The sequence below is a fragment of the Saccostrea cucullata genome, unplaced genomic scaffold, assembly GCF_032062105.1.
Source record: "Saccostrea cucullata isolate Sc308-1 unplaced genomic scaffold, CSIRO_AGI_Scuc_v1 ctg5244, whole genome shotgun sequence".
Lineage (NCBI taxonomy): Eukaryota > Metazoa > Mollusca > Bivalvia > Ostreida > Ostreidae > Saccostrea > Saccostrea cuccullata.
Window position 1 is genome coordinate 15,136 of NW_026929527.1, and position 15,139 is coordinate 30,274.

Genomic DNA, 15,139 nt, shown 5'->3' on the forward strand with positions numbered 1-15,139 from the left:
AACATGCATCATACTTAATATTTAGCTTAAAGATGAAAAAGTATCAAAAAATCCCATAAAATTTTGCACTTAATTGACCTTTGACCTAAATTTTTACTAGTAAGGTCAGTGGTTGAGTATCTAAATAGTCATAAAATATAATCTCTAAGAAATTTCCTACAAAATGATATGTATTATGCCTAGCTTTCTCCTTGGATAAAAAAGTTAGAAATAATTTAATAATGCCATGTCAAAAGATCTCCGAATTCACGTAAAATGCCCCGGAAGAGAAAGGGTTAATTCTTTCTTAATTCCTGGGCCCATTTACAAAAGAACTTACGACTAGGACCAAAATCTTAAGTGGATTGTAAAATTTTGCGAAATTTGTGGTTTGTTTAAAATTGCTAGTGTAGGCCCTAAAAAAATTATCTTACAACATCCCTTTTCAGAGGATTAAAACTTTTTTTAAACTCAAATTTGATAAGAGAGTGTATGGAGAATTAAAATTTGATCTTAGTCGTAAGTTCTCTTTTAAACCGGGTATCTTAGGGTTTTTAATGACCCCCCCCCCCTTCTCCCCGAAAAAAAGAAAAAATAATGAAGTAAAAATATCTATTTGTGTCCTTAAAATCAATACGGAAAAATGTTCTTAATACTTTTTTTTTCAATCCGCACATATTTAGACTGCATACCATTTACCGCACAAAGGACATAAGATTTTAGAACTTAACCGTAAAATTACGTTCCTTCCGTTATCGTTTCTCTCTACTAGACACTGTTTCTTGATAACGCGAGATTACTCTTCTTTTTGTCAGGAAAAGGAAGCTTAAATATCTTCTAATAAATAATTGTGGCCGTAATTTCTCTTTTACGTAAGTATTTCTTAGACATTTTTAGCAGAAAGGGGTCTAGTTTTTGTTTTTCTTGTGATAGGTAAACTGACACCCCTAATCTTCGTCTGCTTGTGACACGTCGTATTAGTTCGAATATCCTCAGTCGTTCTTTATTATTTCAAGTAAACATTCTACGTTAATAATATCAGGACTGATTTTAAATTTATAATGGATATTATTCTGGTATTCAAATATCAAAGTTGTTAAATGAACCTTGAAATGGAATCTAATGCTAGTAAACAAGGCTGAAGAATATTTTTTATCATTTTATATGAACCTGAAACTCTTATCATGCTTATCAACATGTACAGACAGACTATATCTTCCACTCTCGAAGTCTCTTGATTATTGTTAAAACAGAGACAGGTGTATGTCCAGCTTCGAAATAAACCAAGGTTAATTTTGATGTTATTGGGTTTATCAGTTTTTATTATACTGAATTTGTCTTTAATTCCTGTAGTCACACGTACATGTAAAACAAGCAAATTATATAATTATATAGCAGGAAGATTAAGTGATTTTATTACTGACTTTTAGGAATGGTTTTCTCTCTCTTTTCAGAATGTAAGAACTCTTCTTAATATGAACAAGGGCTGTTTGAAAGGAAGGGACCATGACTGGATTTGGCCCTCTAGGGCATCACGTTTCCATGCTGTAATTACTTAGGACCAGGAACTAATGTAAACTATGAGGAGGAAGCACTTGGTGGCCATTGTGGTGGTGATTTTCCTCACCTGGAATTTGCTGATGTATTACATGCTAGTCTCAAAGAATCCTGGGAAGGTAATCATATAATCAGTCCTGTTGTACATCCAATTTAAATAGTTGGGGCTCTTGTGCTTCATTGGCTATATATTTACATGTTGGCTACCAGTTGCACTATGACTGATTTCAGCTCAAAGAGACATTGATACCTTTCTGTGCAGAAGAACAGTTTGCATTTTTTTTTTGTGAAAATGATTACAAAAACCTAGTAAAACAAAATGTAGAGATAAATTAAAAAAAAAATTGATTTTTACAACACATAAGATTTTATTATCCCATCTTAATAGGCTAGAACCTTATCCCAGTGCATGGCATAAATGTGAATCAATATAAGATATCGATTGCTGTTATCTTCACCTTTTTGTCTAAATACATAGATGTACTACAGCATACAATATCAGGGCTTTCAAAAAGAGTTGAACCAGGTGGTACTTTATCAAAAATAGGAGGTACCACTTGGCGAACGCCGAAGGCGTGAGCCTGCTAGGGGGGTCCGGGGGCATGCCCCCCCGGAAAAATTTTGAAATTTAGAAGCCACCAGACAGCATTTCCTGGTTTCTAGACACATAGAAGTATGCTGCTATCAGTGTTATTTTTATGCCATGTTTCAAAGTTTATTTTTGGTCAATACACATTACATGTGAAGGTTAGCACTGGATGGGTGGAATTACACAGAAAAAATTAGTTATTTGAGCAGAGTAAGAATAAGATTTAGGTAAAACTTCTAAGTTCTATGCTATATTTGTTTATATAAAGTTCAAAAAATTTGTGCAAGGTTTGAGTTGTAAGTGTTGTGTTTTAAATATAAAAAAAATTATTGAGTCACGAAAGAAAATGGAAATTCAAAATTTAAATTTAATAAAAGAGAAATGAAATTGTATTTGCATTAAATTAAATTCATTTCTGTTCTACAGTAAAGTGCAGATTTAAAAAAAAATTTAGAAGAAGCACTGCATGATGCATAGCATGTACCAATAAATTCAGCATATTTTTCATGCACTGGTACATGTACATATAAAATAATATACATGTGTAAATAAATTAGACAAAGATGACATCAAGACTAGAGACAAAAAAATTTAGATATGACTCCCTCACTTTACTGGATATGGTTACAATATTGGGAAAAAAGTAAACGTCCGCAAGGTCATTCTCTTGACCACTAGAAAACTGCTGAATCAAAGAATTAAATGTGTGGCAAAAGAAATAGTTTCTGTTTTATGTCCTTTTGTTTCATCAGAAAGTTGCAGATATTCAAGACCGTAAGTAATTTATAACGTCTGCTGCGGATTTTGACACTTAAATTTGAAGAGCTGAGGCTATTAAAATGTGCAGAGGTGGTCAAAGAACTATCTACTGTTCATGTCCGTCTCTCTGTCGGTCAATTGTGTTGAAGACTTTCCGTGGTCTAGTTCCTTGTATCTTAAAATCTTTTGTGAAACTCATTACCATGGCTTTAAATTGACACTTTCATTTCTGACACCTGGATTCCTATTTTTTTATCTTTTTGGCCGTATTTATTATTTAAAATATATTCCTAGTCATTAGCTGTTGTCAAAATCAGTGACGGTGGCATTTGATATCGAAATCTACTTTCGTTTTCGACAAGATCTATAAGACGCGTTATGCAATCTCTTTTGTTTCATTTATTCAAACGCTTTAATAATCTTCTTGACTAACCAATCAAAAACGTTATTAGATACCACTACGGACTAAGAAAAAAACAAAGCTACGTAACCACAACTTTTGTAAAACATGGTAGGGCCTATCGTATTTTCACACGATTTTTTTTTCTCCACTGAATATTTTGGCCGGTACCATGAATGAATCCAACCGGGTAAAAGTACCGGGTACCGGCAGATTTTGAAAGGCCTGCAATATTAACTCTCTTTAGGCCTAGAAAAAAATATGTTTGTTTCCGCTTTCAGGCTGAAAAAATATAGGGCAGGTAGGTAGGCAATTTTTTTGTTTTGAAAATTTTTTTTTTTACTTCTTCAATCAATACGTGTATAAAAGTAACATTAATAACAAAAGAAATGGTGTTTTCAAGCATATCTGCAACTTAAACTTTTAATAGAAAGGTGACTCAAACTTCTTTCTGTCTTGAAAAGCTTGCAAACTTGGAGACTATAATTCCCTGGGTGAAATCTTGCACTTCATGGGACAAAAGCATTAAAAAAAATTTTTAGGGTCGGCACTATAAATTAGGGTCGATGGGGAAAGCGGAAACAAACATATTTTTTTTTTCTAGGCCTTATTGTCTTAATCAAATAATGTCGATATAGTTTTATAGTTTTCTCAGTTTGATGGTGAATTGAAATTAATATTAAAATCATATTTTGTTAATTTCATATATATGTTTTAGTGTAGCAATTGCTTTCAAAACAATTATCACATCTGTAAATCATTTTCTTTACCATGCTCAAAATTTGATTAGTTTTAATTTTTGGGAATATTATTTGTTCTTTAATGATGTCGCTTCCTGTTGATTTAAAAGTGTTTGACCTATTTCTAGACTGGTTCTGCCTCTGTAGAAGACCAGTTAAAAGGTCTCCAAGGTGACATCCATCGACAGCTCTCGCAAAATTCGGAACTGCTGCAACAGCTACGTAAGTTTCGAGAGCAAAAATTATCAGGTGAGGCGTCAGAACTGAAAAGCGGACTTGGCACATTGGAATGTATTGTATAAAATAGGACAATTTCACCGATAGTCAGGACTTTTGGATGTTGATATAATCCACTACAAACAATGGAATGTCATAAGTTTTTTAGACCTTTCCCTAGAAAACAGCTTGTATAACTTCTATATACAGTATTTGCATTAATGAAATGTTGAAGAAATCATGTAAGACTTTTCAATTGTGTACAAATGCCCTAGCTGATGAAAAATTTACATCAATTCATACTGTTTTTAATGAAAATTCTTACTGATTCAAGTATTTAAGCCTGCTGACACCAACTCAAGTCCAAACTACTGATGAAATTGTGCTTGCTAGTTTAGAAAAGCTCTAGAAAAAGAGATTTTTTTGTGGTGTAGTGAAAGGTTGATGTTACATGTACAGGATTTTTCAGTCAGCATGTAATCATTATGCACAGTTATAGGCTAGAGGGCATTTTATTGGTCTGTGTTTCTGTTGCATGCCTTGTTACCATGGTTACAGTTTGTTGTATAATATCAGACAATCATTATTAAGAGTTATACTGAGTTAAACATGTTAATTAACGATTAATTTTTCTCCCACAAATCAGTTATCACCCAAGTGAATGTCAAGCTGGTGTTTTCTATGTATAGTTTGGTCAACTTTAAAATAAATGTCATTGGTGTACATGTCCTAGGGATGGAACTGCATATTTCAGACACATTCTAGAGAAAGTCTTGTAATGGAACATCAACTTATACAATAAATATATTAGATCATGTTTGTGTCTTACAATTTCTCATACTCTACACATGTTACAGTCATATAAAAGAAAAAAAAACTTCAAAGTTTCTTTTTAATGTCAAGAGATAAAATACAAGCTTATTGAAAAAAGCTTAAAATGTACATGAAAAAGGTTTGATTTACAAATACGTGTGAAATTTATTTTCAGATTTAAAATAAAATTATTTTGTTTTACAGAGAAACTTGACAGAGAAATCCATAAGACTACTACACCCGTTCCAATTAACGTCGCCAAAATCATCCTCCCCATCCTCCTCATCGCCTGTGATCGGACGACAGTCAGTCGTAGCCTTGATCTCCTTCTCAAGTAAGTCTGTACAGAGTATATAGCCTACATTTATCGCTGGATGAAACTCTGCTATTTATCAACTGAAAGGTCACTAAAAGGTTCCTGAAGAGTCCTTGACTTTTCCAGAAATTTTGGCCACCATTCAGTTGATGGAAAAAAATAGTGTATAGTTCCATCCTATGTATTTTCTTTTTACAGTAAAATGTTTTTTTACACACAGTTGACTTATTCAATATATTAATGTTTGATATTAAAAATATTAAAAAAGAGAGAAAAAAAACGCATTCAATTTGATGGAAACTAGCTCTTGTTTAATCGAACAAGATGGTTCATGATCTGATTCTTTTTATTCCATGGAGACATTAAACAATGTAAATTTATAGAATAGCAGTAACAATATTTATGGACAATATTAAGAAAAGCACATTCCCTTTACAAAAAAAAAATCACTATCTTAAAACGTGTCAATATTTATACTATTACATTCACAACACATTCAAAGGGCAATAACTCTTGGAAAATCTTTGATTGATTACTTTTAACTGCACAGTAAATTTTAAACTTTATGATTTCCACTTTATCACATACCCAACCTGTTTAGCAAATTTAAATCGAATTTAAATTTAAATTGAAATGTTCTAATTTATTTGTGATATTTATTTGTAAATAGTTATTTAATATCTAATAAGCTTTATATTTTATTAAGTGTAAATTCACTTAAAATTTACTTAAGTTCATTTTACGCTTATACCGAAGTGAGCACATATTATGAAGCTTACAAATTTACCAAATTACATTTATTACAAAGCAAAATTGTCCATCCCTAACACTTTGTTGTAAGTTTGTTCTACTGTAAATCAATGTTCTACAGTCTTTATAAATAAATGCATTTCAAATATCTTTATATCTAGATACAGACCAAATAAAGACAAATTTCCAATCATTGTAAGTCAAGACTGTGGACATAAACCAACTGCTGATGTCATACAACGTTATGTGGTGGATCATGCAATTCAACATATTAAGGTAATAACTAATCAAATACACTATGTGGTGGATCATGGAATTCAGCATATCAAGGTAAAACCTTATAAAATACGTTATGTGGTGGATCGTAGAATTCAGCATATCAAGGTAATAACTAATCAAATATGCTATGTGGTGGATCATAGAATTCAGCATATTTAGATAATAACTTAACAAATATGAAATGTGGTGGATCATGGAATTCAGCATATTAAGGTAATAACTAATCAAATACGCCATATGTAAATATTTTCATTCACATCACCCAAAATTAAACCCATGATATTCAGTTGATTTTCATTCACAGCACCCAGATTTAAGTCTTATTCAACTATATCTTTCATTCACCACATCCACATTTAAATCTAAATTATTCATTCAAGTATCATGTTTTTCCTTCACAGCACCCTAATACAAGTGATATTCACCTGCCCTGGCCCCAGAAGAAGTTCCAGGGTTACTACAAGCTGAGTCGGCACTACAAATGGGCGCTCAATCAGGTGTTCCACACCTATAATCATTCTGCTGTGATCATTGTAGAAGGTAGGACTTAGATTTATAGAATAAAGGCCATTCAAGATAAATTATGTGTTTTATGTTCAGATTAGTTTTACAAAATCTGTGTGGGACAGTGAAAGAATTCACAATTAAAATATTTTAAAGAAAATTCTCTACTTATACTTTAATCAGATATACTTAAACTTTATCAAACTCTCCTTTCTATATACTAATAGATATAAAATTTATCTTTCTCCATACATGTATATATATGTATTTCAGTATGACTTTAATTTGCTGTAAGTATTTGCTGAGGAATATAAAACTCGAGAAAGTTTCATTTTTCATTTTCAACACTTGATACTAGAAAATCTCTCTTTTTTAACGGCAGATGACTTAGATGTTTCCCCTGATTTTTATGAGTATTTTTCTGCGACATTCCCTATCCTGCATCAGGACCCCAGTCTGTGGTGTGTTTCCGCGTGGAATGATAACGGAAAAGTGGAGATGGTGTCTGACGATGCAGGTATGAAAGAGTACTGAACTTGTACCTCAATTGGCGTTTTCAAAATTAAGCGCAATCACTGGGAAGGGAGTTGTTGGCATAATCAGGAACTTTCACTTATAACATGTCAATGCTGTGTATTGTATATGAATTACTTCTTAGAGGTATTTATTAATTAGCGCATTAATGTCCGTGCCAAAATTGCTAGATCGGGAATTTTAATGAATGCACTTGATGGGTACACTAACAATAAAACTGAATCAAAGTTGGACATCCCTGGCACTTTCGCTATAAGAGTGTTTATAGTATCCTTTTTTCAACAAAGAGATCTACATATTAAGAGATAAACTTGTTGTAGTTGTATGTACATGCGTTTTACTTTGTGTTTTGTAGAATTATTACATAGAACAGATTTTTTCCCTGGTCTTGGCTGGATGATGGAGAAGTCCACCTGGCTGGAACTCGGACCCAAATGGCCAAATGCGTAAGTCTTACTTTCCCCTAAAGTTCAGAAATTAAAGGGGCATAGACACAGTTTCAGCTAAAATTTCAAACTTTATTTTTCCATTTTTACAAATATTTAACGAGGGTCTTTCTAATGATCATAAAAAATCTGAATGCCCGTTGTTCAGATACAAGACAGATTTAGAGATCTAAACCTTTGTTATGTACCGTATATACTCGCCTATAAGTCGGTCCGCCTATAAGTCGGTTGTATTTTTTGACGTTATTTTGGTGGGATTTGCTATTGACCCGCTTATAAGTCGGTACAGTTTTTTGCTAAAATCTGGTGACAATTTCAATTTAATCCATTGATATTTTAACCTGGTTTCAATTAATATTTTTTTAATTGACACTGATATTTAATCTTAAATTATTAAACAAAAAGGCAATGCTCTCTTAAAATACAAATAAAATTATTAAAATTTGTAAATACTTGTACTTCATATATGTAATCTAAGAATACATAAATTATCTTATATATCCAGATATTTTCTTCAATAATCGTCGGAAATGCAAATAAGATACTACATTTTAGCCTCCAGAAAAACACCAATCTCTTAATGTCTCGCCTATAAGTCGGACATAGAGCTTTAGACCAATATTTTACTCCCAAAATACCGACTTATAGGCGAGTATATACGGTAAACAAGGCTAGTGTCATGTTTTTGTTTACATAGGTTCATATACTAATATATGTTCGTTCAAAGTAGATAATTTCAAATTAAAGTTAATTTTAAATACGATTTGACAATTACTATTGATTTGCTGAACATCATTTTGTTATAAATATATTTTCTATATGTAAACAAAAACAAGGCACGAGCCTTGTTTACATTATGAAGAACTTCAAGTTCTGTATCTTGTTTGTTAAACAACAAATGATATTTAATTTTTTGCTAATCAATAGATGATGCCTTTGAAAGGAATTGTAAACATTAAAATTGGTTTTAAAAAATCAGTTGAAACTGTGTCCAGGCCCCTTTAACATGTATCACCTATTTTTTTAAATGGGACATTTAAGGCTACAATATACAGATCCCTTAAACACAGGCCTTTAAATGAAAAGAATTTTATTCACGAAAGGGAGTATGTTCTGTAAACAGTTTCAATTCTTTTTTTTTTTTTACACCCAAAACTTTTTTTTATGTCCGATTTAAAAGATCTAAAGTCTCATGGTCTTGAATTTGAATGAAGCAGTGTAAACTCTTTGTTTGGACAATCTAAATGAATGTTTTCTGTGGTATTTGCATTCACCTTTGGGATTTTGTTTGTTAGATTTTGGGATGATTGGATGAGGCATCCTGATCAGAGGAAGGGGCGGGCCTGTATCAGACCTGAAATCTGCAGGACCAGCACCTTTGGCAAGAAAGGGGTCAGCAAGTAAGTCAGAAAGTCCAGGTACAAGTATAAACAAATGTTGTCCATAGACAAATTGCCCTTAAGAATTGAAATAGAAAGGGGGACTGTAAAAAGGAAAAGGAAAACTGGAGTTCCTCCCCCAGTGGGGAGTTTAGGAAGAATACCAAAATAACTGTGGTATGCTAATGGGAAGTTTAAGACGAATTATGTATCAAATAACTGGGGGACTACATCATTAGAGGTGGGGACATTCCCTGGCCACTGTGTACGGACAACCCAACAATTAGAATTAAGAAAAAGATTACCTTAAGAGGTGTAGATGCACATTACAAGTAGAGATAATCGTTTTTGAACAAAATATTTGGATTAGGCCACACCAATTTAATTTCTTGTTCATCAGACATTTGATGAAAAAAGTAAGAGCGGGCTAGCGGTTAAATAATAATATTATAACTTTATTGTAGGCAATTTTTTAGGCGGAGCGTGAAAAAATTTGAGCGGAGAATAATATTTTTTCTGATTTGCAGAGTAAGTAGATTAAAAGAACGAAAAATAGAGCGGAAATAAAACAGAAAACAGCACAGAATTCCCATGATGCAGGGATTTTGAATTAAATACAGGGCTCGACATTAACGCTTGTCCGCTTGTCCGGTACCAATGAAAAATAAACTCGGACAAGTGAATATTGCTGGGTACTTGTCCGATTGGACAAGTGCATTTTAATGTAAAGGGGTCTCTAAAAAATTAAAAGAACGAGTTTTGAAAGCTAAAATCGGTAGTCTCAAGACGGAAGCTGTACATAAAATCCAAACTTCGATCCCGATATGTAACGCTATATTAATATTGAGTTCACATTCGATCGGGATCGAAGTTCACTTATTGCATACTACTGAAAAGTCATGGAAGATACGAACCGAAGTGTGAATATTGTTTGATGTTGACACTGGTTCACTTGTGGACATTAATGTTATAGTCAGGACAGAAAGCTTAAATTAAATTTCGTTTTATGCCTCTGTTGTATATATCAATAACATCAAGAATCAATCAAGCACATGACATGTGTAAATAAATGGACTTAATTTTAATTTTAAAGTTGAAACTATTGAACTTTATTGAAAATTTTCGGACAAGTGAAGTTGAAATTCGGACAAGTAAATGTCTTGGTCACTTGTCCGAAAGAACAAGTGGGAAAAAAGTTAATGTCGAGCCCTGAAATATTATTTGTATAGTTTTTTTTCAAATAGGAGCGTGCGGGTCCGACAAACAAAATTTTTTATTGGTGTGGCCTTAATGAAGCTTTTTGATTATTTAAACAAAAATAAAAATTATTTTCCCCAAGCTGAAGCATCCAGAGTATTAGCCTTTGGGATGCTCCACTGTACACGTTTAGTCAAACCTCTCTATCTTAAACTCTATGGAACCTCAGAAAACCTCATATCTTAGAACGCAACTCACTTTGAAGTATCCATATATTTAAGATATCAATGTTGGATAAACTCAAATATTACAGTAAATTATAAAGGTATAGTTACTGGATGTTTTTAAAGAAATATGGCTAAATTAAATGTACGTTGTACATAGAATGATACAGATAACATGCTTCAATGGGAATATTTTATTCACTATTAATAAATGTTTTATTTTGCAGGGGGCTGTTTTATGAAAAGCATCTCAAATTTATAAAATTGAATAACAAATTTGTGCCTTTCACAAAGAAAGATCTTACATACCTTATGAAGGTAATTTTTCATTTTTTATTACTGAAAATTGTCAAATAGAAATTTCTTGTGGTTAGAAATATAGAAAGTTTCTTCCAAAGCAGTATTGTAGATAAGTTGAGATAATTTTAAAGATATTTTTAGGATAATTATAATGCATATTTTAAGATAAATTTAGATACTTTAATAGATAAATAAGATGCATAGTTTGAGTAAATTAAGATATTATTTGGATATTTTCAGGATAAACATGATGCATGTTTGAGATAAATTTAGATAATTTTTGGATATTTTCAGGAAAATATTCTGCATACTTAGCAAAGTTTGTGAAAGAGACATTAGAAGTGTCATTATTGTTCTTTATTTGCTCAATACATACGTATTATCACAATTTTCTCACAAGTATATAATTTAGAGAAAAAAAAAACCCAGATTGGTATGGTATGGCTCTTCTAATAGATATATGAGAAAACAGCACCAAGTTTATACAATGAATTCACTTGGTATCATTATGGTGCGTCTATAAATGAAATAACAAACTTTGTAACACATAATAAATGTAAATATACTGATATGAACTGGAACAAATGAAGAATGAATCACAACATCTTTTCATTTCTTAAATTAAAAGCTAAATGCGGAAATTTGCCGAAATTACATAGCTCAGAAAAGTTTTGAACACTCAATAACTGCACTAGTTTAAATATGGATGGTTTTTATCCAGTAGTAACTTTTGATATACTGTATACAGGGAAATTTTCGCCCCAGTTTTATTTTCGCCCCTTTCGCCCTCTTCTCGATTGGGCGAATTTAAAACGGGGCGAATTAAAATTACACAGCATTATTTGTTAAACAGAACTATGACTGGGCGAATTTAATTTAAACGGGGCAAAATAGTTTGTAATTCCAAAAGGGCGAAGATAACACGGGGCGAAAATAACCCTGTATACAGTATTTAATTCTGAAGTCCTTGTATAGGGGACAAATTAAAACAAAATGAAATTTGTCTTCTATGATAGTTTTACAAAATTCACAGCATCTTAATTCTTTCACAATATTTCTAAGTCTGCCAGTTTCAATAGCTAGGTTATAGGAAGACATTCTTATTCTACTTATTTGTTTTGAGAAAGAGTAGGTATTGACTTGGGAAGTGACAATTTAAAGCTTCCATTTAGCACCAATTAAGATAAAATTAGATTAAATATTGGATATTTTCAGGATAAATATGATGCATTTTAAGATAAATTAGATAAATTTTGGATTTTTTTTTTCCGGATAATCATATGATGGATGTTTGAGATAAAATTAAGATAATTATTGGATATTTTCAGGATAAATATGATGCCTATTTTACAAAGCTGGTGAAAGAGACACCAGAAGTGACAGTAGCTGAGGCCATGGCAGGTCATAAATCAAACCTGAAGGCCCTGAAAATTTTATACTCTACCAAAGAAGAATTCAAATCCACAGCTAAGAAACTCGGCATTATGGACGACTTCAAGGTACAGTGGTTTACTATACCCAAAGAACTATATGCGGTATATTGCATATATTTGCCCTCAGAAAAGTCACATTTTGAAAATTTCTTGAAATGTGCTAAATTGTATATGTTGTATGACAAATCTAAATTTAAAAAAATATTATAATTTCAAAGTAGGTTATTAACAATTTTTGTTTTCATGACGTCCCAAACTATTTGGATTTTGTGTTAATTTTCAGAAAGAGGAAAAAAAATATACAAAATTTGTGCAATTTTTTTCCATAGAATTTTTAGAGTGCAGGTCTGCTCAGGAACAATATTTACATATTTCATTGATATCATCATCCTACACATTAAATCAATATATTGAGTTTGAGCACATCTGCGCTCGGTGATTTCTGCTCAAAATATTAACGAAAAATACATCCTTTTTGGGAAAAATCCTGGAAATTTTAAATTTATGTCATTTTTCCAATGTCATATCAAACATATGACATCATGGATTATGAAAATATTCAGTGCTTTGAGTCTGCAGATATCCCCGTTTTAAAACATAATTATAAATTTCTCTGTCAAAGTTTGATTTTGGGGGTAAATATTGGCCATTACTTGCATAAAGACCTTTAGAAAGCAGAATAGAATTTAGGAATGGCTACCAAATGCTCATATTATATGGAATATAGTGTTTGGAACTTCTGTCCAATCCTTTTGACTTATTGTCAATAGAATATGTATTAAACATATGGAATATGTACAGGTAATTTACATGTAAGTACTTGTGAGTTGATTTGGTTCACAAAGAGTTATCATATCGAAGTTGCATGTGTATTTCAAATAAATTGATTAACCAGAGTAGAAAATTTCTTACTTACAATTGTCAATTATGAAAAGGATAAAAAAAATGACTTCTTTCCCCATTACAACTCTACTTCTTACTGAAAGTAATAGGGATCTGCGTTTAAAAAAAAGGGGGGGGGGAGCATAGGAGGGTGGGGTCATTTTTTTTTACTTTCTATACTTTGTACCTCTTATAACTATGTGTATATAATTTCAGCTTGTCTTGGCTTGATTATAATAAAATATTTTATGAAAAAATTTAGGCAGTGTTAATTGACAAGTTGAAAATAGTTATAGTACTTAAATTAGGAATATGCAAATACATTGTACATGTGTAGTTGTATAGGTCTGACACAATTGTTCCAATATCTTCAAAGTTTTCATGTATTTGTGACATTTTCAAATAAATAATTATCCTTTAGAAGATTATTTTTAAACAATTTTTATATTCTTTAATTGTTTTACAAGATTTGTCTTTTGATTGCAGGCTGGAGTCCCGAGAGTGGCCTATAATGGTGTGGTCAGTTTTATGTACCGGGGTCAGAGAATCTACCTGTCCCCGCCCCCAAACTGGAAAGGTTATGACCTTAAGTGGTCATGACCCCTGCTGGACATAGCGTTAAGTCAAATCCATATTCAGGCCAAGGGTACCATCATCATACAATTTAATACAGATCCAGTGATGTTACAATATTTTGTTGATATTTTTTTCCTCATTTTTAAAATCTCTTATTTAAAATTGTATCGACTCTGGTGTTGAAAACATAGAGTACAAAGTTGATATTTTATTCAAATTGCAGAGAGAAAGAGAGTGTGTGTGTAGCTTTGTGATAAATATGCATGCTTATGAGGATGGTGCATGTAATGTGACAGTTTTGAATAGTGATAATCCTTACCATTATGAAAACTTTCCTTCTGGCAGTGTAGATTGATATTGGAAATGTGTGGAAGGTTTTACAATTATATTTTGACCATCAATTTCATGACATCACATTGATTTTCAAATGATATTAAATACATTTAAATTTATCTACACATACAATTTCTGATAGAAACTTCTTAGTTTATTTATTTTCCCTGTAAAATAGCAAGTAAACGAGATAAGTTAAAGGATAATTGAGGATTTTTTAGGCTAAAGTTAATTGACTAATTACAATCAGCTGTGTAAAAGTAAAACTTTAAGTGACATATTTGATATACTTGTACCTATTACAGTAAAACACGGTTATAGCGAAGTCCTGGGGACCTGTGGATTTAATTCGCTATATCCGTAATTCGTTATATCCGTATTACGAATTCGTAAAACCATATATAGCGAATTCGCAATATGCATGTTTTCCTACAAGTGTTACATTTGTACTATCAAATATGTTAGGGAAGCAAATATTACAAAACATACCTTCGATAACTAAGGTTTTATTATGAATTGAATTTTATATACAAATGCTGAAAGAAAATAAAGGCAGTTCAATCATTCAAATTTTGAAATCTTTGAAAGTTCGTTATAAAAGATGTAAAATTCATTATATTTAACCTCAACGGGACTCAAAATCAGTTCGCTATATCCGTAAATTCGTTATATCAGAGTTCGTTATAACCATAAAGTTTTACAAAGATTTGATAAGAATTTTGCCGGGGACCAAGAAAAACTTCGTTATATCCGTGAATTCGCTATATCCGTGTTCGTACTAAACGTGTTTTACTGTATATATTTTTACTATGGAATGAAGATTTTTGTTTCATTACAAGGTTCTCAATAAGGTGCCATATATTATTTTGGTGATATTAGAGCATTAAATAAGTTCTTATTTATGGATATTTATTGTCAGCACAATCATGACTA

At 31.8% G+C, this 15,139-nt stretch overlaps 1 protein-coding gene across 2 annotated transcripts; it reads left to right on the forward strand.

Annotated features, from left to right (window-relative positions):
- Positions 1–736: 736 nt before the first annotated feature.
- On the forward strand, positions 737–14,262 carry LOC134281114 (alpha-1,3-mannosyl-glycoprotein 2-beta-N-acetylglucosaminyltransferase-like). Of its 2 annotated transcripts, none has more exons than XM_062763580.1 (12): positions 737–851; positions 1,434–1,655; positions 4,153–4,273; positions 5,258–5,387; positions 6,281–6,395; positions 6,800–6,938; positions 7,285–7,419; positions 7,792–7,882; positions 9,178–9,282; positions 10,910–11,000; positions 12,311–12,481; positions 13,784–14,262. In XM_062763580.1, the coding sequence occupies exons 2-12, from the start codon at positions 1,560–1,562 to the stop codon at positions 13,895–13,897; spliced, it is 1,308 nt and encodes a 435-aa protein (XP_062619564.1). In that variant the 5' UTR covers positions 737–851; positions 1,434–1,559; the 3' UTR covers positions 13,898–14,262. The 2 variants fall into 2 exon arrangements, with proteins under 2 accessions (XP_062619564.1, XP_062619565.1); XM_062763581.1 differs by having other exon boundaries at positions 4,153–4,246.
- Positions 14,263–15,139: the final 877 nt, after the last annotated feature.